At 42.3% G+C, this 24,163-nt stretch overlaps 1 protein-coding gene across 1 annotated transcript in view; it reads right to left on the bottom strand.

Moving 5' to 3' along the window:
• Positions 1-24,163, bottom strand: part of pola1 (polymerase (DNA directed), alpha 1) — a 63,976-nt gene that overhangs the window by 3,772 nt on the left and 36,041 nt on the right. The window contains exons 35-36 of the mRNA XM_020653037.3: positions 17,099-17,215; positions 6,223-6,319 (exon numbers count right to left, since the gene is read on the bottom strand). Coding sequence (XP_020508693.2) covers positions 6,223-6,319; positions 17,099-17,215 — 214 coding nt within the window. The remainder of the gene's footprint in view (positions 1-6,222; positions 6,320-17,098; positions 17,216-24,163) is intronic.

Raw genomic sequence — 24,163 nt, 5'->3', positions numbered from 1 at the left:
CCCCGTGTCCCACACATTGCATTCAATCCAAAGATGTTCAACGTACAAAGACGAGAAAGAGAGAGTAATTCATATACGAGACGCTGGAACATTCCAGTTTTAGTTTTTGAACATGTTTGTGTAGATAAATAAGTGAATAATATTTGATTATGTACTTATCAATCACTCAACTTTCTGAACATAAAGAGTAAGAAGAATGAACATGTATGACTTCTAAAGTCTTTACAATTGTTTTTTTATACACGCAAACACACAGAAAAAACTTGCTTATAATAATGACTCGCTCATTATTTATCAGGCTCAGTTACTGTATAGACACACACACACACACACACACACACACACACACACACACACACACACAGTCCATATGGCTGGTCGTCATGTCTACATCTCCACAGTCCTTCCTGCCCGCTGCATTAGCAGCTGCTGGATAAATACCATCCCACTGACTGCCCAGAGAAACAAAGGTTAGATACACAGAGATCTACAGTGACACGCACACACGCACACACACACACACGCGCACACACACACGCGCGCACACACACACGCGCACACACACGCGCGCACACTACATTGATGGTGGTTAAACACTTAAAAAGCACACTAAGTCAGAGTCATGGCGACTCAAAAACATTCATGTGTCAGTGACCAAACACACACACACACACACACACACACACACACACACACACACACACACAGGATGGTGTGGATGACTTTTAACGCCAGCAGCACCTATTAGCAGATAATCCTCATGTTAGCAAGGACAGCGATGGGGGGGGGGGAGAAAACAGGGAGACACACAAACGAGTCTATTTATCGGGGGAATAGAAGGGAAGGTGATGATGCATGATCAAGCGAAAGCAATCATGTCATCATTTCTGAAAGGTAGGAGAAAATAATTCTCCCCCCCCCCGCTCCCCTCCTCTCTTCTTTCTCCCCACTTCCTCGCTCCCTTTCTCTTTTCTACCTCAATCACTGTGTGGCGAACTGATAAAAGAATGATTTAAGAGTCACAGAGAGGGGAAAGAGAGAGAGAGGGAGAGACCGCGCTGCAAGTCGGAGCACAGTGGGGAGTGCCGTTCAAATAAATAGCCTCCCTTAAAGAGCGAGGGTGAGCTGGAAGGAGAGAAAAGAGGGTTGCTGGGAAGGCCCGAGAAAAAGGGAGCGAGGAGTGGAAACGAGGAAGAAAGTGAGGACGACTGGAATGAAGGACAAGACACTATGTACGGACAGAAAGCAAACTGAAGCTTTAGATCTGAAAATTTTTACCTGATTGACATCATGTGTGTGTCCCTCACCAACACACACACTGACATGGACTCATATAAACACACACACATGCAGACCCACAGTGAGTGTATCAGGGGTTATCTCTGCTCTAACTAGGTGTTGTCACACACTTGCACACACTCTGCCGGTGCCGGGCATGAGTAGATCGGGGCTCTGCACGCTCTAACTAGGTGTAAATACAATAACAAGCCTGTAATTAAGTGAGCATGATGAAGTTAATGGAGATCGGCCATTCCGTCGGCCGCCTCCATGAATATTCTATTAGGCTGGTGGCGACGGGCAGCTGGAATAGCAGTTAATTTAATCACCACTCGGAGCACAGGGAAACTTCTTTGTGTGAGTGTAATTGCACAGAATGAATAATTGATTTGACAATCGCACCCGCGGATTTTTGCCACCCCGCTTTGTATCGCCGGAGAAAGGGAGGGGAGAGGAGGAGAGAGAGAGAGAGAGAGAGAGCGAGAGAGAGAGAGAAGAAAATGTAGAGGAGGAAGAAAAAAAGAAAAGAAGAGAGGAAGAGGAGTGGGAGGGGAGAAGATGAGTGAACGCAGAGTGCTCAGAGGTGGCAGGGAAGCTGTCGGTAAATGGATCATTAGAAAAGCGCAGCTCAAGGACAATTTATATTTTATCAATGCGGCAAAATTACATTATTGCTCACGCGCAATCATACTGCCCACACTCCAGTTTTAGACCTGGAGGGAGGGTGGGGTGGGGGGGGAGGGGGGGTGATGGGGTGGAGGAAGGCAGCAGATAGAGAGAAGGAGGGAGGGAGAGCAGGGGGAGATGGAGAGAAAAAAAAGTGACATCAAATGATTTGAAAGTCATTGATACGGGATGTTCCCAGCTATGGAACGGACAGCATGTTTTTTTTTTTCATAGTGCGTGTGTGTGTGTGTGTGTGTATGTGTTTGTCTGTCTATGTGTGAATAATCTATTAGAGATCTCCTGCAGCGGTTAAAATTACCTCCATGTTTTACTCAGTAGCAGCAATCAGGCGCAAAAATGCAATGTACATGTAGATAAGACAATTGAATGCTTGCAAATTTACACACACACACACACACACACACACACACACACACACACACACACACACACACACACACACACACACACACACACACACACACACACACACACACACACACACACACACACACACACACACACACACACACACACACACACACACACACACACACACACACACACACACACACACACACACACACACACACACACACACACACACACACAAAGAAAACAAAGTTTAAATGGATTCTTACTCTAAAAAGACAAAATGGATCATTTGTCAGGGACTATTTTCAGGATTAATAGAAAACATTTACACTATTTTTCAGCGCAAGGTCATGGTGTTTAAGTTCTTCAGACAATGAAGAGGTATGAAATATGTCATCAGGAGTATTTGTTTGCACACTGGTTTGTTTAAGAAGAAAAACAAAGTTCTGACTCCGTTATTTCATACATGTAAGTCTGATACCAGGATCTTTGAAAGTGGACATTTACCGTTTCTGTTCTTGAATAATGGTAGAAAGAATCTCCTCAACTTGCTGACATGTTTAAGCAGCTCCTTCAGTTGAAGTTACATTTCAGAGCACTTTTCACCACCATAAAGAAAATTTAACAACATGAATATGAGACGGCCCAAACATCTTTGTAAGCATGCACTCCCACAGGAGCGACACTCATCACACAAACAGTCACAACAACAAGGTGGAGAAGTGTGTATAGAACTGTATGTCTCCTCCCCGTAATCTGAGCAGCGTGGCCCCTGGTTGTGTAATGCAGTAATATGTGGTATTACTGCCCCAGGACAGAGGGATAACACCTTAAACCTACACTTTATCGCAGCATGTGAGTCAGTATACATGCATCCTCCACTTTTAGAGAATTGATGTGTGTGTGTTGGATATAAATAATCTGATAGGAATAGTTGTTTGTCAAGATTAACTGTAGCATGTTGTAATAACCTTTATCGACAACACACACACTGTCACAAACAGATCTGCCATAACTGGCTGGATTAAAAACATTAACAGTATCTTTCGGGCACTATTTGGGTTCATCTTTAAGTTCAGTGTGTAAGCGCTGTGCAGTCAGACAAAACACCAAAGGCGGTGCCTGCGGTAAGTGGCTGTATCTTCAGTTTTTGGACCGAACAGCACATGTTTCTGTGTGAAAGCCCGCACAAAACGTGTGTCATTGTTTGTTTTCTTTAAAGCCTGAATTTACTTTTTCTACACTGAATGATCTGCGGATCACGTGAGTAAGTGAGCATCTGGAGCAAACCGGACACCGTGTAAATGTGAGAGGTCACAAGCTGATTAGGAAATAAAAACTAAATGACACTTTCTGGAACATGTTTTTTTTTTTTTTTTTTAATAGTTCTTCTTAAAGCCTCATAAGGTTTAGGAAGCCCACTAAAAAAACATATTTACTTAATACTACACCAACTAGGGCTGAACAATACATCGTTTTACCATCCCATAAACGATGTGGGCATGCGCAATATAAACATCGCAGGGTGTGCAATGTCAGTCATGTGACCAAAGAACGACATGACTCTTTTGTGTTTCTGGAGGCAAACCAAAACAGACAGTTTTCTAGTTTCTATGACTAATCTACAATAAAGTTTGTCTGCTATCACCATCAGTAGTTACTGACCACTGTGTATGCAGAGTCTGTGTGTTTCCCCTGCTGGTAAAAATGGACGCGGAACAGGTGGCGCTGCTGTCGTTACAGATGAACCAGTATGACGCTCAAGGCAGACCTTTAGTTACAGATTTGAAATGAGTTTATTCCTGCTATCAGCCGCACCTCATCCACTGCTTGTTAATGCTGTGGGCCTCATATATGGACCTGAAGCGTTTTGTGAGTCACAGGTAGCTGGATGTGGTGAGTTTTTGTTTAATTAGAAGTTACAATCCCTGAGCTGGTCATGTAGACTAAACATAACTTTGAACATCATTAGCAATGGTCGACGACTTATAAGGATCACAATTGTGAGGCACAAGTTTCTTTGTGAAGTCAGTCAGAGGGCTGGATCCAAGGTGTGGTGAAAGTAGGAGGGGGTTAAGATTTCAAATTAGAAAATTACTTCAAGTCCTTAACAATATGACAATTATTGTTTGATTGAAATTTAAATGAAGGTACATTAAAAGACGCATTGCATTTATCCGGTATAATTTCCTGTTTGTTTTATCTTTTTTTTTTTTATCTTTCAGCTCTATGTGGTTGCAAAGCTCTAACACAGAAACACAAACTTTTTTCTTTTACGGTCGAAGCCCAAAGCCGCGGTAAGAACTGGTCTATTTTCCAAGGTAAACACTTGGCATTCAAACTGTGACACATTTGTAAATAAGAATTTGTACAGAAAGCTCTTTCTAAACATCTTATTGCTGGCCAAAGACAATGATTTGGCATCAGTGAGTGGACAACAAAATGCTTTCAGTCGCCACCGGACAAAACATTGGGTTGCTACACAACCGTGAAGCATGTGTTCAAGACTGTAATATGTGTCCTCTGTATGTACAGTAAACTGTGAGTACACATTTCAAACACTTTCCCACCAGGTAAATAACGTATTGTATTGTGGGGTTACAATACGAGACAGAGAAGAGAAGAAAGCCCAGCGTGGATCAAAAACACAGCATAGGAACATAAAGAAAGATTGAGAGTCGAGAATTGATTGGCGATGATTTCTTGCATCTGGGCAAGGACAGAAATAAAAGAAAGCAAAAATGGAGGCTATAATCATGTTAGTACTCCTTCCCTTCCTCCCTCCTCCTCTACAACAGTCCAATCCCTCTATTTCAGCTCCCTCCATCTTCTGAGTGGTCATCTGTTGATTACACGTTATATTTACCTCTGCTGTCTCACTCTTTGGCTGCCTCGCTCGGCGCCTGGATGGCACACACACTTTCAGGCATACATAAATACACATAAATAACATACATACATAAATATTTAATCAAATAAATAAATCACTCGGCCCAGCGGCCCTTTCTAATCAAGTGACATCAATCAGGGAGAACTATGGGTAAAGAGGCCTTGTGGCTGACGCCTACTGAGCGCGCCCAGAGCACTGGAGTAGCGTCTATTTGAGTCCAAGGGGGGAAATATACGCTCCATGTCCCATTATAGGAGAAGGGCTATCCTTTCGTCAGCGCGCCCATTACTCCCCCTATCATTTCCCCAAATCTAAAACCTGTTTTCAATCAACACAGCCAAACGAGTGCCTGTCCAAGAGTGGGAAAGAGAGAGTGAGGAAGGGGAGAGAGAGCAAAGGAGAGAAAGCGGTAGAGATGGACAGTGAGGGTAGGGGTAGAGGGAAAGCGATCGAGGGCTCTTTCCTTCTTTCTTCCAGTGATTGGAGCGTTTTGCATTCTGTATGTGTGTGTGATTGAATCCGTCTCCTAAATTAGGGCTGTCGACTCGAGGAGCTGAATGTCCTTAACCCCCCCCACCCACCCACCCCCCCCTTCCCTGCATCCAATGCTCATACTCTGCCGTTTGTGTGTATGCATGCGCAGGTGTGTGTCGCGTCATTGGTGAATATTGTAAGTGTAGCCTGGATAAAAGGTTTACGTTGAGCCATTGATTGCTAATGCTATGTTGTGTACGTGTATTTGTGAGGAAGCATTGTCAAGACATCAAAATTCCATCTTTAAAAGCCGTCCTGGTAACTTGATTTCTGTTGAAAAGGCGGTGCTGCAGAATAATAATAACAGCAGAAATGAATAAAATATGATCACATTTTAAAAAGGGGAGCCTTTTTTCGGTTTACACAAAACTTTATACAACTATCCTGCAGCCATCAGAAAAAGCACTTTTGAAAGTTAGGTGCAAGACTTAACACCACAGCAACATGAGTGTAGGTATATGTACGTATATGTCACTTACTTTTCTCATCCTGCTGTCGAACTTTGGCGTATGCATAGTCCCAGTCAAAGATGAACCTGTAGAAGCAGAGTTGGTTGTACAGGGCCTTCTCCGAGTACTGTAGAGAAAACACACACAGATTAAAACAATGGGCCTTAAAACAAAGTGAAACAGAAGTTGGTGCAGAATGTGAGCATATTACAACCTTTGACAGTGTTGTGTCGGGTAGCAAGCTTCGATTATGTTAACGTTTGTGGGGAAAACATCTTAATAGATCTGAAAAAGTTCTCTTAGCCTTACACCTTTTTTTTTTTTTTTTTTTTTTTTAACCTATCATCGTTTTACTTTTCCTATAGTACTAATGCCTAGAACGGGGCGGCAATAGCAAACCTGCCTATTCTGGTGTTCTCCGACAAATACCAATCAAGCTGCACGGTGATGGGCTATAAGCACAGGTCCCACTAGCGAACGTTTAAGCCCTCATGCCACCCTCGTGGTGTCTGTTTCTGACAGTATGGTCAGTACACCAGTAGCCTGCTGGAGCTCATTTTGCAGGGCTCTAGAAGTGCTCCTTCTATTCCTCCTTGCACAAAGGAGCCGATACTGCTCCTGCTGCTGGGTTGATGCCCTTCTAAGGCCCTGTCCAGCTCTCCTCTTGTAACTACCGGTCTTCCTGACAACCCTTTTCCGTATGAAAGTCTTTGTACAACTTAAGTTAAAATCTTTTTTTAAACTGATTTGTCTTCATAATTGTACAGCAGATCTTCATGGTGTCAACAAGCACTACTTAAACGCTGCTCTCTTTCCACTCAGAGTCTGCACAGGGATTTATCAGCAGGATTTTTTTAATTTTGTAATGAAGATTTATATTTTGGGCTTTATCATGTCTGAGTAGCCATGGGGTCGGATTTGAACCTGGCTGCCCGATTTGAGGAATGAAGCCTCTGTAATAACAGGGATTTCAAAATTGTAACTAATCTATCTACTGCCATAAGGGATAAATCATACAGTATTGAAGATCCATTAGGTTTTTTATTGACAAGATTTGTATTACTTGCCCTAAAATCCAAGTAGGTTTTGCTATTTTATTGCAAAATTATAATAAGTGCTTTTCTTATTGAGCTTGTTATCCATAATTCACCTCAGGACTTCATACAAGAAACATGTTGGAGTGCCGTATGGGCTATGAAAATGGGCTGGATATTATCCGAGTGTTTAAATATGTGTTTTGGCATGAAGATTGTCAGCATCCTTTTTCACATTAAAAGAATATTTACTGCATTTGAACTAGAAATGTAAACCATCTAAAACACTGTTTATGCAAGTTTTTCATCTTTAACTGCCATTAACAATATTTGTATCGTTGGCATATAATATACTTCTATTTAGACTTCTTGTTTTGATATTAAATTGAGGGCCTAGCATGGAGCCTTGTGGAACACCACACTATACGAGGCTGTGCGTAGAGTTAGCTAAATTCTGCATAGCTTTATTTGTTAAGCATGAAACAAGATGTTTGAAAGACATTTTAACGACAAGGTTAGCAATATGCTTAAACTCAAACAGAAGTGAGACAGAGTAACGTTTCTCTCCTCCATGTAATCTCAAACATCACTTTCAGAAGTCACATCCTTCCTGTTCTTCAGCCGTATTTCATCAAAATTTTAATGGTACATAACTTATAGTTATGATTCAGGTCTTTTAATATTTGGATGAAGTTGCTAATAAAAAATAAAGCATACCCAATTTAAAATGCTATAATTTTTTCTAGATTCTCAAAACTATAATTTTGCAGCTTTTTTGTCACATATAATAGTAAAATAGTCAGAAATCATTAGTTCTTGGACTATCTAGTGACGATAAACAAGACATAATCAAAGGCTGTTGGAAGTCTTGATAGGTATAAATTATTTTATAGTCAAATAAGTAACAAAGTACGTGGTGAAATAATCTGGATATTATCCCTTTATGAAAACATTCTTAAATTGCAGTCCTAAATGAATTAAAGTTGGCTTAGCTTCCATGATTGCAGCATTCTTTTTGTGGTGGTGGTTGGGCTTTTTATGCCTGTATTAGAGAGATAGGAGTAGGACAGTGGATAGATTCCGAAACAGGTAGTGAGAAAGTGGGGAATATCATGAGTCAAAGGAGCTATAGGTCGGATTCCAACTCTGGGTGACCACTGTTTCGAGGACTGAGTCACTGGGTTTAACAGAAATGCATACCGTTTGCCACCACTTAGTGGACACAGTTATAAATAATTACATTTTCTGTTTGCACAATGAGTTATCAATCCTTTTACTCCAGTCTCATAAGAGTGAAAATCATGAAGGCAATAAAAACATCCAAAACAGATTAATAAACCTTGTTTTCCAGTTTGAGGAACAGGTAGGCAAAACATGACTCAAACGCAACTCTAAGAGAAAACATTGCTCTTCCTCTGTGTGACACAGTCAAGCAAGAAAACAAATTTGCTTGCTTTGTTAATCTCCACTGCAATTAACTGGAGCCACACGACAGCCTGCCAGAGGGAGACAGAGAGAATAGAAGAGAGAGAGAGAGAGAGAGAGAGAGAGAGAGACTGGGGAAGAACGAAAGAGAGGATGAGCAAGACAGAGAGGTGGGAGGGAAAGAAAGAAGGGAAAAAAGAGAAAGGGTGAAAATACAGAAATAAGCAGTGAGAGATTGAGAGAATCAAAGACGGTGAGGCAGAGAGAGGGAAAGAAAAGAGGGGGATCAGGCCTGAAATACCCTCCCTCATAATAGTTTGTTGTGATAAGGCATTGTGAGAGAGGCATGCGAACAGCCGAGGCTGTCAATTTGATTAGCCATTATACTGCATGTTTAATTGCAGTTATTGGCTCGTCATTTCCCTGCTACGCTGGAGAGGGCACGCTAAGCCCCGACCCCACACTGCCATCAGGTGTGCGCAGAGTGCTTTATTATTACCAACAGGAAGAATCCCTTCGACAACTCCTGTGTGTCTGTGTGTGTGTGTGTGTGTGTGTGTGTGTGCGCAAGGAGTTTGTGTGTGCCCATTATACCTGCCAATCCCAATGTGCGTAATTGTAATTTCAGTTTTTACTGCTGTGGCATAATCAAGTGGTGAGAGTATCTAATGCAACTAAATGCAAACTATGTGATGTGTGATTCTGAGTGTGTGTGTGTGTGTGTGTGTGTGTGTGTGTGTGTGTGTGTGTGTGTGTGTGTGTGTATATATGTGTTTAATGGCTTTCTAGGCAGCCCACATGGCACCCACAGCTGTTGACCGGTGATGCACTGCCTAGTCAACAACCAAACCATGCACATCCCATAATGGAGCCTCGGTTATCGTTGCCAAGGTTGAACAAGCTTGGTAGGCACAAACACTGCTGTTTCTTTTTTCCTCCTAAAAATAAAACACACTGAAGAACACCACACACACAGAAACACACTTCTGCACACACATTCGAACAATGAAATGCTGATTGTGGGCGGGCCAGTCGCTGTGTCCTGATTGACTGACAGGTGTCAGAAAGGCGTGGCTAAAATGTTACAGGGTTGTTATTGAATTTGGAGCCCCTCAACCCCACCTCACTCTCTCCTCTCTCCCACCTCACACATACACACACACACACGCCTACCTCGTCATTCAGCTCGGCGCTTTGTTCCTGCACTGACACCATTTCAATTTGCTCCACAAATCTGCAGCATTTTCAGCCTGACTGCCTAAGGAGCAAACCAGCTGTGAAATTGCCTCTCTCCCGGGAGCGTAGGACCCCCCCAGCCCCCACCTCGTACCCCTTGCTCCCTTGCATCCCTCTTCCCCAACTCAACCCCCCACCTCCCCCCCCTAAAAAAAACCCCAGTCGACTCGACACACATATACACATCCTTCTGCATGTACAAGCCAACAGGACGAGGCACATGTGTGTGAGCAGAGAAGAGAGAATGGAGACAGGATGTATAGAATAATGAAAAGAGAGGGAAATAAGAAAAAAGAGGCTAAATCATACAAATTGATCCAAATCACAGGGCAACAGTCTGAACTGGCTCACACAATAAAAAGAGCACTCAAGACTTCCTCAGGAGTCTTAAAAACACATCTTTTAGGGGACACACACATGCACACACGAACACACAGATCCGACCTCCAAAGAACTTTAGCGCTCTATGCTGTCGCTCAAGTACACCAGTGAAGCAGTTAATGAAAAGGTAGCCAACTCAGACAATATTCCTCTGTGTGCATGTGGGGAGAGACAAAAACAAGAATATAGTGGCTGGAAAGTGTGCAAGCTGCAGGGAAACTGATTTGATATGGATATGGATTGGAAGAAAATATCGCTGCTGCAACAAAGACACAAACTAGGCCTCGGCATTACACACTCCACAGCTCTGCACACAGGGGCTGTAAATACCGCAGCTACAGTATCTGAGCCATTGCACAGCTGCAGGAGAGAGGGAGCAAGAAAGGGAGGGAGCCGGAGAGAAACAAACATACATTCTCCGTCAGCTGCGAGGCCACGAGGCTTTAAAACTCTTGAGCTTTTTAGATGCGATGAGCGTTATTGCCGGTTGTGGTAGTCACGCCGATCAGCTTCACAAGACACCATAATGAGTCAATATATGTAAATCTTTACTAGGCAAACACGGCGGGAAACAAAGGCATTTAACTGGTGCTCTCGCCCGCAAGCCTCCAACGATTCAGCACCGGTAATTTCTCCCCATTGAAAGGCATAATTGCCTGCTATTTGAAGATATTCATGCTCAATTTTTGAAATTAATTTCAATTGGAGGGAAATGTAGAAATGTCAGCTCCAGTGAAAGGGATTTGATTTCAATTATCCTCGCTCAAAGGACTGTGATTTCCAAATACACTTAAGCAAAATTATGACAAGAATTTTTGTTCGGCAAAATTCAGTGTTTAAAGAGCGATTAGGCGATAATGGGGCAGCTTTGAGCCGGCAGTGAATGCAGCCGTCTCCCTCTGAAAGGCACTCAATTATCTCTGATTGCTCCCGCTATAATGTATCAAATAGAGATACCTGCTATTGCCGTAATTTGTGTGAAAATTAACATGCTGCAATTTCCACTAGAGGGAAAAAGGGAGCTCTAATGGGCGCCTGAGCGTACATCAATAAAATGAGGGAGAGAGAAAGAGAGAGGCAGAGAGAGCTAGGGTGAGAGAAAGAGAGAAAGAGCAAGCAAGGAGAGGAGAGAATGAGTGTTGTAGCTAGAGAGGGTGTGTGTGGGGGGGATGAAAAGAAAAGAGCACAAGGAAGAAAGCATAGAATAAAAGGGAAAGAAAGGGAAAGTCAGGACAGAGATTGGACCATTTGAGTTAAGCGCTGTGGAGAGAGACAGAGAGGCTGAGATGAAGAGAGGAAGAGAAAGAAATTTAATTTACTGAAAATATTACAAATTGCACCTGTGCATAACTCCCCCAAATTACCAACCAATCAAGACAGAGTGCCTATTACTCTCCCATTACATGGAGATCAGATCACGCTCTGAGACTGTGTCCAGAGAGGGAGGGAGGGAGGGAGTAAAGGAAGAGGCAAAGGGAGAGAGAAGGGAGGAGAGGCAGCGCCCACAGAGATGCTAAACGTAGCATGATTCAAGAGGGAGAAGTGAGCGCTGTCGTCAATAAGATGCTCTTGAAGACATTTTGTTTAATCTGCACTTAAAGACGGCCGCCTGATTGTCTTTCACGCTTGAGCCTATATGAGCCTAATAATCTGAGTCAGGCTAGTGGTAAGAGTGATAGAGCTCCCCAAAAACCCCGAAAGAACTAATCCTCACCTTTTTCCCTTTTTGTCAAAGGGCAGTCTTTATAGCAGCAGCTCAACAGCCATGAATGGCCTCCAGTCATTTGCATAATTAGTAGCAAATTGAATATATGAACCGCTTGGCCATTAATCTCCATACACCGGCCTGATTCGAATAACTCTGTTACCTAATAGTCATAAGTCTGTGTCAAAACATGTTTTCCTATATCAGTGACTGTTTTAAAAGTCTATATATAGTTCATCAGGGTTTATTGTCTTGCTTGAGGAACACTCCAACAGGGTAATAAAAGAGGCTAGGATAATATTAAACTGAGTCAGCTGTTCAACAGATTGTGATTTGAATACATAAATACATGAGCAACTTATAATTACATGTAGAAATACTTTTAAATAATCCAGATTCAATAAACCATACAGAACTCAAATTGCTCAGAAGTAATTTCATTTGAACATGGGAGTATTCAAAGGTGTTTCACGATGTGTCTCTCTACAGCAATGTGTTGTCTATGATTTCACATATCATTAAAGTTGGTAAAAGTACACCTATTTGGGGGGGGCTAAAGGGTCACTTTAGCACACAATGTTGATTCCAATTGGAGGCAAAAGACAGCTTTTCCCAGATTTGTTGAAACTTGAGTCCAGAGTCAAACTTTTTGTAGCATTACAAATGTGATGTTGAAAATATATATATTTTTGGCATAATTTCCTTTTTAAATTTGCAGTAAATAGTCTACAAAAGAGAGCCACAGAAACAAGTTAAATGATAGCTTTGTGGCTTTGCAGCTGCCCAGTAGCTTGTCACAAAGGGGCTTGGGTTGGTCTGTTGCTGCAGATGTGAAAGTTCTCTTCCTCAGTCCTGCCAAGGTGCCCCTGAGCAAGGCACTGAACCCCCAACTGCTCGGGGGCACCCCCTGAGTGCAGCCCCCTCCCCTCTAACATTTTCCCACTGATTCACGTGCAAAAGTCCACAGGTTTCTTTTTGATCATTTTTGTATTTTGAGCCTATGTGTGAGTAGCATGTCTATGGATAACTCAGTTTAAACCTACATTTAAATAAGTACATACACATTTTTTAATCAAGTAGAAATAAAGATTCTCGTGGGGAAAAAAAGTCTTTGGTAAGTATGTAAAGAATACAATCTCTAAAATGTAAGAGTATAAAAGTAAATGAAACAATATACTGAATATTCATTTACTCCTTTGTGAAAATCAGCTGGAAGGAGAATGTATTTTTGCTTGACATACTTTGCGGTACTGGCTGGTTCTGTTTTTACATGATAATAAAAGTCCTCCCTCTCAGTCCCTCAGTCAAATCCTCTCTGAGGGCCGAGTTTCCGTCCCTCTCTTGTCACGATACTTCTGGTGCCTCACACACGCACAAAACTCCTGAAAGCCTCGGAGTTTTCCTGACCCCATAGTACATTTTCCGCTTCAAGTTGGGGTGTGTCGATTTGAGAATGCAGCAGGAAATATTCAGGAATAGTCACTGTGAGCGAGTCGGAGGGCGTGATGACGTTTATATGCTGCGACTGATGCATGACCATAGACTCAATCTCCTCATGAAATGAAACTACTTCATTACGTTTGCTGTTGGCTAAGACGTTCTTCTCCGCTCTTATGAATGTGTCAACCTACAGGTAGCACTGACATACTTGGAAGTTAAAGCAAAATTTCTCATTAAGGCGTCAGAATCTGTTGTTTGCCACTTACGTGTACTTTTTTTATGTCACGCACTGCCTCCTGAGAGGAAAAACGTAGAAGCCAAAAACAATAAAGGTTTGGGGCTGCGGTTTTCAGAACATGGTGATAGTGAAGCACTGGAGTCCTGAATTTACCACAAATAAACATTGTGATTTTCTTTTATTAATGGTGTCAACATTTTGTGCCACCAGTTTTGACTCTCTCTTAAGCAGTCTGTAAGTTGTAGCAAGATGCTAACGAGGCTAACACAGAATATTGCTGTAAACAGAGACCGTAAAACCAGATAGTTAGTCTTGAATGAGTGCCATCACTGTCCTATAAAAAAATAAAAAATAAAATCATTTCATAGCACAGTTGAGTCCAGTGAATGAAACAAATAATGGTTTGGAATTAATGAAGAACATGTAAATGCATTTAAACAAATAAGTAGTGACATAAGATGTTCTTTTAAGTGTTAGCCAAGCAGACATGTGATCATGACTCAAGCCTGCAAGATGAGGAAAAACACGTGATGGCCAAGAATATTTTTCAATATCGGGATGACAAGATGAAGTACAATAAACAAATAAAAATGTAAGATTGCACATAAACCTTAACGTACAGCTTGTATATCTATCTGCTGTTCATGCTTAACAGAAACACCCGTGTTTACAACATGTTTCCCCCTGAACCAAAAATAAATACAAAAAGTTGTTGTTGTTTTTCCCACCACTAATTTGGCACCAATTAACCAGAGGGTAGCTGATAGCTAGCTTGAGCTTTATTTGGCTGCATCCAAATGGAATAAAAGCATGGCCATTATACCCAGACGTCCAGCCAATGTGTAAAATCCACACATGCTGAGTGAGAAAGCAATGCTTGTGTACATTAAATAAATGACGCTCTAAGTAGCAGTAAATTCAGGTTTTTTTGTGATGTGTTTGCTGCTAATGCTCGCCTCGCAGTGATGATACAATGAACATCAATGATGCAGCCTAATCATTAAGCACTTTAAGTTTGGTCCTTTAACCTTACAAAGTCCTTCAGGATAAATGTGGGCCCTCCTGATAGCAAATGATTCATGGAAGACTTATTGGCTCTAACTTTTATTTCCAAGTACACAGCGGGGCGAATTGTTTTGCTTGTTATTTTTCCTATCTGCTTTCTTAATGAGCCTCGTTTGAAATGTGCTCCATTAGTTTAGCCTGATCTAAAAGCACCTTGTAAACTTTTCAGGTCCAGTTTGAGGTAGATTGTCATCAGTGTTTATAAGAGTAACACAGATAAGTATGCGTTATATATGTGAAAACACTACAGGGTTTAGTGTAGGAGGAGCACCCAGAGTTAAATGTTTTATTCAGCCCGCAGTTTAAAGTGCAGCGGGCCTCAGCCACAGCAATGGCCGCCCTAAGTGGCTACAGTGACAGAAGAAATTGGCCTTCTGGTTTACAACCTGTCGCCACAGAGTCAGGCACAGCAAAGCAGCCAGAGAGGGGGACAGATAGGAGACGTTAAAAAAATAAAAAAATAAAAAAATTGACAAGAGAGTTAGGGTTGAGACAGGAATAGATAGAACAGGGATGGAGAAAGACAGGACAAAAAAAAATAAAAAGTAGATTGAACCGTCATGCTCAAATTGAAAGGGAGAGTGTTTCTTTTAAATCCAGTGGTCAAGCTAACAAAGCGTTCAGGAAAGCTGGACAGACTGATGCTTCTAATGGTTTAACTACCAGCCAGCACTTTGTGCCCGACACAGGCATGTGTGTTCTCGGACACACTGTCACACTAACACACAGACACACAAGGACAGAGAGGATTACTTCTATCATATAGTGTGTGTGTGTGTGTGTGTGTGTGTGTGTGTGTGTGTGTGTGTGTGTGTGTGTGTGTGTGTGTGTGTGTGTGTGTGTGTACACGTATGGTGGAATGTGATACTAATGAGTAAAGGTGTACAGAAATATGTGAGGAGAGAATTCAGCTCTATAGCACCATCACCTGGACAAAATGCACACAATCCAAACATTCATCTCAAACTCTATGGGCCAGATTTACTAAAGGTTTGCGTGTCTTACGAGTGCAAACTTGATACCACCAGCAAAAAGCTGAGCTACTAACGGCGTGCAGTGAGGATTGCGTCTTTCAAATGAGCAAAACAACACGCATTGTCCATTTAGTACGTTTGCCTTAATGAACATGCAATATGGGGCGTTTCTGCCCTAACGTGCAAAACACTGGGAGGAGAAAATGCAAACAAGTTAAGTTAGTACACGCATTGTGATTTACCAAAGCTGGCAAAAATTGCGGTGATTGTGACGGTGTCTGTACTTAACACCTTTTGAAAGGAACGTGCTAATCCAGGAGGCCAGCGTTACACACAACAGGCTGCTATTAATGAAGTTAGGAGGAGACATAGGCACAGCAAAAGAAGGCATAAAGATCGCGTTTCTCCCCACGTGTGTTTACATGTTTCAAATGACAGAAAAATAAATGGCATGCATTTATTTTTTTATTTGGTTCAATATTCTAATCGTTCAGGAAGAGTAACACCATGATTAAACTACAGGCTATTGTTGCCATAGCCTACAGCCAAAAAAAACTGAACATCCACAGCCTCTGCATTCTAAAACATTTGTTTCTTCCTATTTCCCTCTTTTCGCCAACATTACATTTTAAACTGGGGATTTCCTTTTTCTCGGGTCGCGCGTCTCTCCCCCAGCTCGCCCCCTCCGGTGCGCTCCTCTCCATAATGCGCTTGTCTCCTCCCTCTAAAGCCCGCTGCTGCTGCTGCTACTCTGTAGGACGCTTGGACTGGGGGACCTCACCACTGTTTGTACCCCCGTCTTCGATACCTCTTTCCAGGGCATTTTATGTCCGATCAGACACAGCGCTGGCCAGCTGTCTGGTGCGCAACAACGGCGAGTGTAGAGCGCCCGTGCCACAGAGGATACAGTGCGCACCTCCTGCGCAATGTATGACACTTCATTCTTAAGATTAAGGGAAGAAAAGAGAGGCCCTGTTTAATGCCCATGTTTTCTTATAACCAAATCTTTCTTTGTAATATTCCGATTTATCTCCTATAACTCAAAAGTATTGCGCGTTTATTTGCCTCTCTCACTGTTACCTATTTTGCGCTTGCAGTCATCCTGCTTTCTGTCCAAACTCTCCGTGATGTAAACCAGTAGAACAGGCAAAAGCCTAACTTAAATACTACCGCCTCCACAAGGTTTGCACCTGGTGTCATTCACGCAAATTTTCTTAGTTAGATCACCCGCAAAACGCCCACCAACCAAACGTGCAAACTTTTGGAGTGAACACGCAATTTAGTACTCTTTAATTGGGAGCTTAGTAAATCTGGACCTATGCGTTTTGTTCCTCCCACTCGAGTGTGTGGAAGGATGTGTGGTGGTGTGTGTGTGTGTGTGTGTTAAGGTGTGTATTGTTCGTGTTACCTCTGGTCTGAGTGTAGCTCTGGTGCAGGCGGGGCAGATGGGTCCGTGGCGGGAGAAAGCGATGGGCAAACGTCTGATCCTGTTCTGGCAGGCCTGGTCCTCACACACCAACCAGCCCTAAGAAGAGACATCAGGACATATAACATCCAAAAACAATCACACTGTTTCACTGGAAAGCAGCTGCCTTAACAACGTTTTCGACAATCGATTGAGTTACATTTTCAGCAAACAACCTCGGATGAAAAACAGGTACACTGAAAGGACTGATAACTTAATGTTCTATTGTTTCTATACTGACCAGGAGAAGAAGCCATACACACTTACATTGTACCCTTTGTATACAGAAAATACAGCTCATTCTCATTCTGATGGCAGCTTCTTTCAGAATTTACTGCTTTTTATATCAACGTACTTCTTATTTTATATCTGGAAGAGATTTTCGAACATAATCAACATTTTAAGACGTTCACTTGTGCTTTAGGAAAATGTGACTGACATTTTATACAGTTTGAAACATTAAAAAGGACTAAATGGACAAAGTCAAGGAGATAAATGAGAACAATCATACGTTGTTCATGAAGTCTTTGGGTGACTCTTGTGACCATGCTGGATGTGACAAACAAACAAGCTTCAAACAAAATTTTTTTTTGCTGCTCTGAAAAAATAAACACTGACAACCACAATGACAGTTTTTTATGCCTTCCCTATCATTTTCTTTTGGTTGATCAAACTCCCTGGAATTCTTTTGCTGCACAACATGTTTTTTTAAGCCACTCGAAATTTCAGGTTTTTGCGCCTTAATATACACACACGAGTAAGAAGAGTTTCCATTAGACAAATGAATGCAGAGGAGCCTACATGTGAGAGAACGTTCAGCCTTTGCTTTCCAGCGTGATTACTTGTTTAAATGTGTTTTTAGGCGTGCTTGTTTTGTTGAGAAAGGTGTTCTTAAAAATTGAACGGGGGGGGGGGGGGGGGGGGGGGAACAAACAAAAAAAAAACTTTTGTTGCCTTGAGGCGCTTTAAGAAAGGGTCTCTTGTAATGAGGAAATTTAGCTGAAAATTGTTGCTTCCATTAAGGTGCTCTAATTTTGCACAACAGAGGTGACAAGAAAAGTAGTCAGGAGGAGGAAAACAGAGGGGTGTTAAAGGAAAAAAAAAAAGTTCAGGTGAAGAAAAAGGAAAAAAAGACAGAGCTTTACATCTGACTTGATTTCCACCCTGCTGTCTCTCTCTCTCTCTCTCTTTACATTGGAGTGTATCTTCAGCTGCCCTGTGTCAGGGTCCTGCTCTGTGAGTACTTGTCAGACAGGCAGAGCGGTGGACAGCTAAAACGGCAGTAGTTAGGACCCCCTGCGGTGAGGTAGTGACCCTGGGCAGGTGCGGTGGTCTAACCCTCTCAATCTCGCAGTATTCTCCCAGAGCCCTCCACCCCCTCCGCTTCTTATGCCCTGTCATTACTAAAGGCAGGCTTAAAGGGAAGGGGGTTAATACCCAACTAATGACAGAGCATAAGACCCACCACCATCAACGCCTTTTGCTGCTTTCCTCCATCTTTCCTAATAACTATCCTTCCTTTCATTCACTCCAAATAAACCCCCATGAAAAAGCGCCGCACCTGCCTTTCTCTCCCCCTCACGCAGGCAGAGTTTCTCTCATTGATTTTCAGGTTCCGCTTTGTCTTGCCTCCTGATCACTTTTCTTTAGCAGCAAGCGGCAGCTACAAAAGAAACGGCAGAGATTGCATTTTGCTTTACAGCTCCCCTCTAAAAGTATATATCAAACCTCCCCCCCGAAATGTGCCGCCGCGTTCGATAACCTTTCAAAGTAAGAAGCAACTAGAACAAAGTGACGCTGGTTACCTGCTTTTGATTCTTCTGAACGTCGGTCTTTGAAGAAAACAAACACAAACTTAGTGAACTGGATGAAGCCACTTTGTAGACGGACCATTAACAGAGTCAATGAACATGATGAAGTTAAGATAATTATAGGGATGTTTCAAAGAGTATCACATTTGTATAAGTTTGATTCTTTTTCAGTGTATTCAAAATTATACTCAATAATAAAAACTTTCTATGAATACATCTAAATTAAAGTATGCAATAAAACACTTTTTCTTAAACGCACCTTAACCAGCATGCAAATGAACACACCTGAACACTCCTGTTCTACTCCTCTTATCTTGTCATGTCAGACACTTCTGCTGCTTATTCAAACTTAACTGAGGTTGGGACTCAAACGCAAGAATGTTTAATCCCTTTACTTTTTATTTCGCCTTAAATATGGTGTCATCGCTTTGTTTTTAATGTCCTTTTTGGACCCCGACTGGTTTTCTTCCTGAACCTGTATTTCCAATGCGATTTCAATGAAAAGATAAAAGAAAAGAAAAAACACAATTTTCCAACAAATTCCCAAAGCTTCAACCAACTTTTGTGAACAAGTCGATTTTACCCCGATGAATCAGATAAAAAAAAAAAAAAATCCTTTCATTTAAAAATAAAATGTTTTAAAGAAGACCTTCACCACTTTTTATTGGATATGTTCTCAGATAAAAACTAAAACAAAACCGTAACCAAACACTAAATGATTTGAACAGAAATTGGTTCCAAAGTAAAAGTTTGTATGTATGATTTTGTGAAACATGAGTGATATTCTGTCATCTTTTACTATCTTTTTCATACACAGCGTGTGTGTCTGTGTGGTCTGACAGCAGGAGACACAGGGTCTGCTGCTCTGCTGCGAAGAGCAGATCACGCAAAGGACAACTTTTAGAATAGAGTGTGGTCTCTTTGCAACCCCTCGCACCCTTCACCCTGTTCACCTGCTCAGCGTATTCAGCTCAGCAGAGCAGTGGACTCTCACTCTGACGGGCTTGTTTGTTAAGTTTCTGGTTTTCATCAGAGCGCCGGATGTGCAACACGCCAACAGCTCATCATGGATAAACAGTCGTTGATGGAGTCATACTGTTCGATTTTTTTGACTGGTTATTGAAGCTCTTACTAACTTTTCTTTTGTTATTACAAGCTTTCTTCCAATCTGTTAATATATGTAAATAACCAAAGCAGGATCATATTGTCCAATGACATCAACACCATGAAAGTACTTATCAAGCCTGACTTTTTGTGTATAGCAGGTAAGAACTGACAGATGTGACTAAACAATAAGAACTGAAGAGTACAATATTCTCTAAATGTTCTCTATCATGGAAAAAAAGGACGTATGAGAATAGACACACACACACACACACACACACACACACACACACACACACACACACACACACACACACACACACACACACACACACACACACACACACACACACACACACACACACACACACACACACACACACACACACACACACACACACACACACACACACACACACACACACACACACACACACACACACACACACACACACACACACACACACACACACACACACACACACACACACACACACACACACACACACACACACTCTCTCTCTCTCTCTCTCTCTCTCTCTCTCTCTCTCTCTCTCTCTCTCTCTCTCTCTCTCTCTCTGAAGGCCAATCTCCTCTTAATTAAAACCAAACACACACATATGTCCCAAATCAATTAGAAAGTCCCAGAGTTCACAGCTTTACCCACAAACCCCCAGCCCAGGGCTAATTATCCAAACACCTCCGTAGCGCTTGTACAAAGAGTGAAGCATCATGGGAAATGAGAATGCTTTGGTTGTTTCCAATAAAGACACGCACAGGACAACGGTTCGTGTCATGATACAAATAAAAATAAACCGTTATTAAGTAAAGCCGGATTGCTTTATAAGAGCAACATGGAAAAGGAGCAAATACAAGGCGAGGATGAAGAAAGAGGCAGGAGAGAGAGAAAAAAATTATAATTGAGGCATGTTGCCGCAGCGAGGGGGTGGGAGGGTGGGGAGGGGGGGTTGTACAGTCGGACACCAGAGAATAAAGGCTCATAATTGCATAATTATAGCAGTGGATACCTGAAACACTGAATGCAGACGTCAAATGAGTTCCACATAATTTAACCAAACAGAGGCAGGACCGGGGCCACGACAGAGCCCACCAGGAAATCTACCCTGTCTGCTGCCTCGTCTTTGTCTCGGAGCTGCTCGACAATCCCTCATCTCTTCTGAAACCTTTCAAACAGTAGGAGATCTGTATGAAATCAGACATCTGCATACAAACTCCTAACAGCAGCGTTTAACTACTACAACAATTGGTCTCTAAATAATGACATGTGAGATTATTTAATCATCATGTCAGCCATTTGTTAGAGCAAAGTATGCACTCGGAAGTGTTGATCAAACTAAACAGACTCATTACATCCTCGACTGTGAGGAATTGCAACAGCCTGATGACCAACAGATTCATCAAAAATAGATATTTATCATTATTTCAGCCGTAGTCTGAACACTAACTAACTAACTAACACTAACACCCATTTCCAATTCTTCCTTCACAAGTTGTCAAATAAAAGAAACGAGACATGTTCCACACAAAAATCCCCAAAAATATATGGTCCGCAGCTTTTCTGAAGACACATCAGGCGACTCCGTGGACATTAGGATACGCTTTTTGATACTCTCTTATATTTGAGTGAAATGTTTGATTACATAAATTATCATAAGTTTGAGATATTTACTGACACTTTTCTGTCTTCTCTTTTTTTTTTCTTAGTTGTTAGTCAGGTGTTGTATTTAAGGCTGCGGGTAACGACTGTGGTCATAATTGACTGTTTATTGATTCACTTCATAGCTCGTATATTGTAAAAAAAAACAAAAAAAAAAACACTGTAAAATGAACTTGGACTTGTATAGTGGTTTTCTAGTTGTCTAACTACTCAGTGCACTTTAACATGTCACACTCACCCATTCACACCACCTTCACACACTGATGTCAGAGACTGCAACATAAACCACCCATTAGTACCAGTCCATTCAAACACATTCACTCAGCACCGCCGACATAGCAGCGGGACCAATTTGTAGGAGCTGAGGATTGAAACCCCAAACCTGCTGATTAAGAGACGACCAACCTGACCACTGAGCCACAGCCTCCCAACTACTTTAAAAACGTCCCTAAATTATCAAAACAGTTGCTGATCCAGGTTTAGTTTTATAACTTATTAACGGACTGTTTCAGCTTTATTGTATTTGTTAAAAAAGTGGAAACGCCTCTGACATAATTCCTGCACCAGAGGAATCCACCTGCAACAAACACACACACACACACACACACACACATACACACACACACACAGCCACAGAAGCACCAGTGAGAGCTCTAACTGTTTTTGTGTTTCAGCAGTCAACACTTCGAGCTCTAAAGCGAAAAGACCTACAATCGGTGTACTCCACATACACACATCACCACACACACACACACACACACACACACACACTGAATAGAGCTCAAACGGTCCCACTTTGTACCTCCTCTGCTTAATCAAAGCGTCTCTATTCAACAATTTGACCTTTTGTTCAAAACAGGATTATCACCTTCTCTGGTCTTCATTCACCCTCCCTCTCTCTCCCTCCCCCCTTTCTTCTCTTGCCCCACAGCCCGTTTCCAGGGGCGACTCACATGACGAGGGTAATTGCAATAATTTGTTAAATGCCATGGCAACCGCGGTTAGATGGGAGGGGTTAAAAGAAAAAAGGAAAGGAAGAATTGGGTGGTTCAGGAAACAAGCAAATCTCTCATTTTGCCAAAGACAGCGGGACAAGAGGAGGAAAGGATGACAACAGAGTGTGTGTGTGTGTGTGTGTGTGTGTGTGTGTGTGTGTCTGTTAGAGAGAGAGAGGGAGAGAGAGAGTGAGAAGTGAACAAGTGTTTGCCCATTCTCAGGGTGGTTTATTGATAATGGCAGGGATGAGGGTGGGGGGGACAGGAGGTAATTTCACTAATGATTAATGTCTCTGTGGTCCTAGCTTAGGACGCTGACACACATATATTGTTGTACACACACACACACACACACACACACACACACACACACACACACACACCTTTCACTCTATCTTGCCGGACAAACAGCTCTGTTTGAACTCTCCCTCGGCCTGAAAGGAATCCTTAATTACACAATATTACCCCTCTTCATTGCCTCGCTGTGTGTGCTGTGCTCACTGCTGTTCATCCTTCACTGGTGTGTGTGTGTGTGTGTGTGTGTGTGTGTGTGTGTGTGTGTTGCTGTGTGAGGTGTAAGTATTCAGTGGTAGCAGCTGTTTCACAGATCTTGACAAAAGGCTCGAGGGGGACTCGCTCCCCACACATTCACCAAACTAATTGATTTCTGTTCAGCACTGTGGGAGAGTAACCCTGATGTACACACATTTTCACACACACGTTTACAGACATTGCATTCCACTCGCTGAAGACCAAAGTGTTTGAAGCGACCTGGAGAGAGACAGAAAACCCTTTTCAGATTGCGTTTCTGCAACAGTGCCATAACTACGCTAAGCCGTCGTCATGTTTTCGTACATTCATACAGATTCCGCAGCAGCGTAATTTTAGTCTCGGTGGATCTGCATTTTGTCACGGCCTCGCCGAAGCAACAAGGGCTAGAGAAACAGCAAGAGCTCCACATACACACAAACTGAGACATGCACACACACAGCGCTGCTCTCTCGCTTGTAACACCTCTGTTGCTACCTCCAAAGACGGTAAAGAGGGGCCACTTCATCCCCCACCCCCCCGTTCTGCCTCTGTGACATTCGCAGTAAAGGCGAGACATCATAGGGGCGTAAATAGCGCGGCCTGAACGGGCAGTCTGGATAGGGTTAGAGAGAGAGGGTTCTAAAAAAGACAACACAGGCACCCAGTTTTCTTCTCTCTCAGGCTGCTAACAGTCACTTTAAAAACTTGCTCTCTACTCTGTTTTGCTTCACACCTTCTTGTTCGTACTCACTGTAAACGAATCCAAAAGTTTGCAAACAGCCTAACTACAAAGTGGACAGGGGCAACGATCCTGCTCCCTCTTTCCCACATTTCCAGTCACCTTAAGGCTGTCTGATCAAAAAAAAAAAAAAAGACTAAAAGGCTAAAG

The sequence above is a fragment of the Labrus bergylta genome, chromosome 20, assembly GCF_963930695.1.
Source record: "Labrus bergylta chromosome 20, fLabBer1.1, whole genome shotgun sequence".
Classification (NCBI taxonomy): Eukaryota; Metazoa; Chordata; class Actinopteri; order Labriformes; family Labridae; genus Labrus; species Labrus bergylta.
The sequence above is the reverse complement of the archived record's forward strand: the minus strand, read 5'-3'. Positions and strand labels throughout refer to the sequence as shown.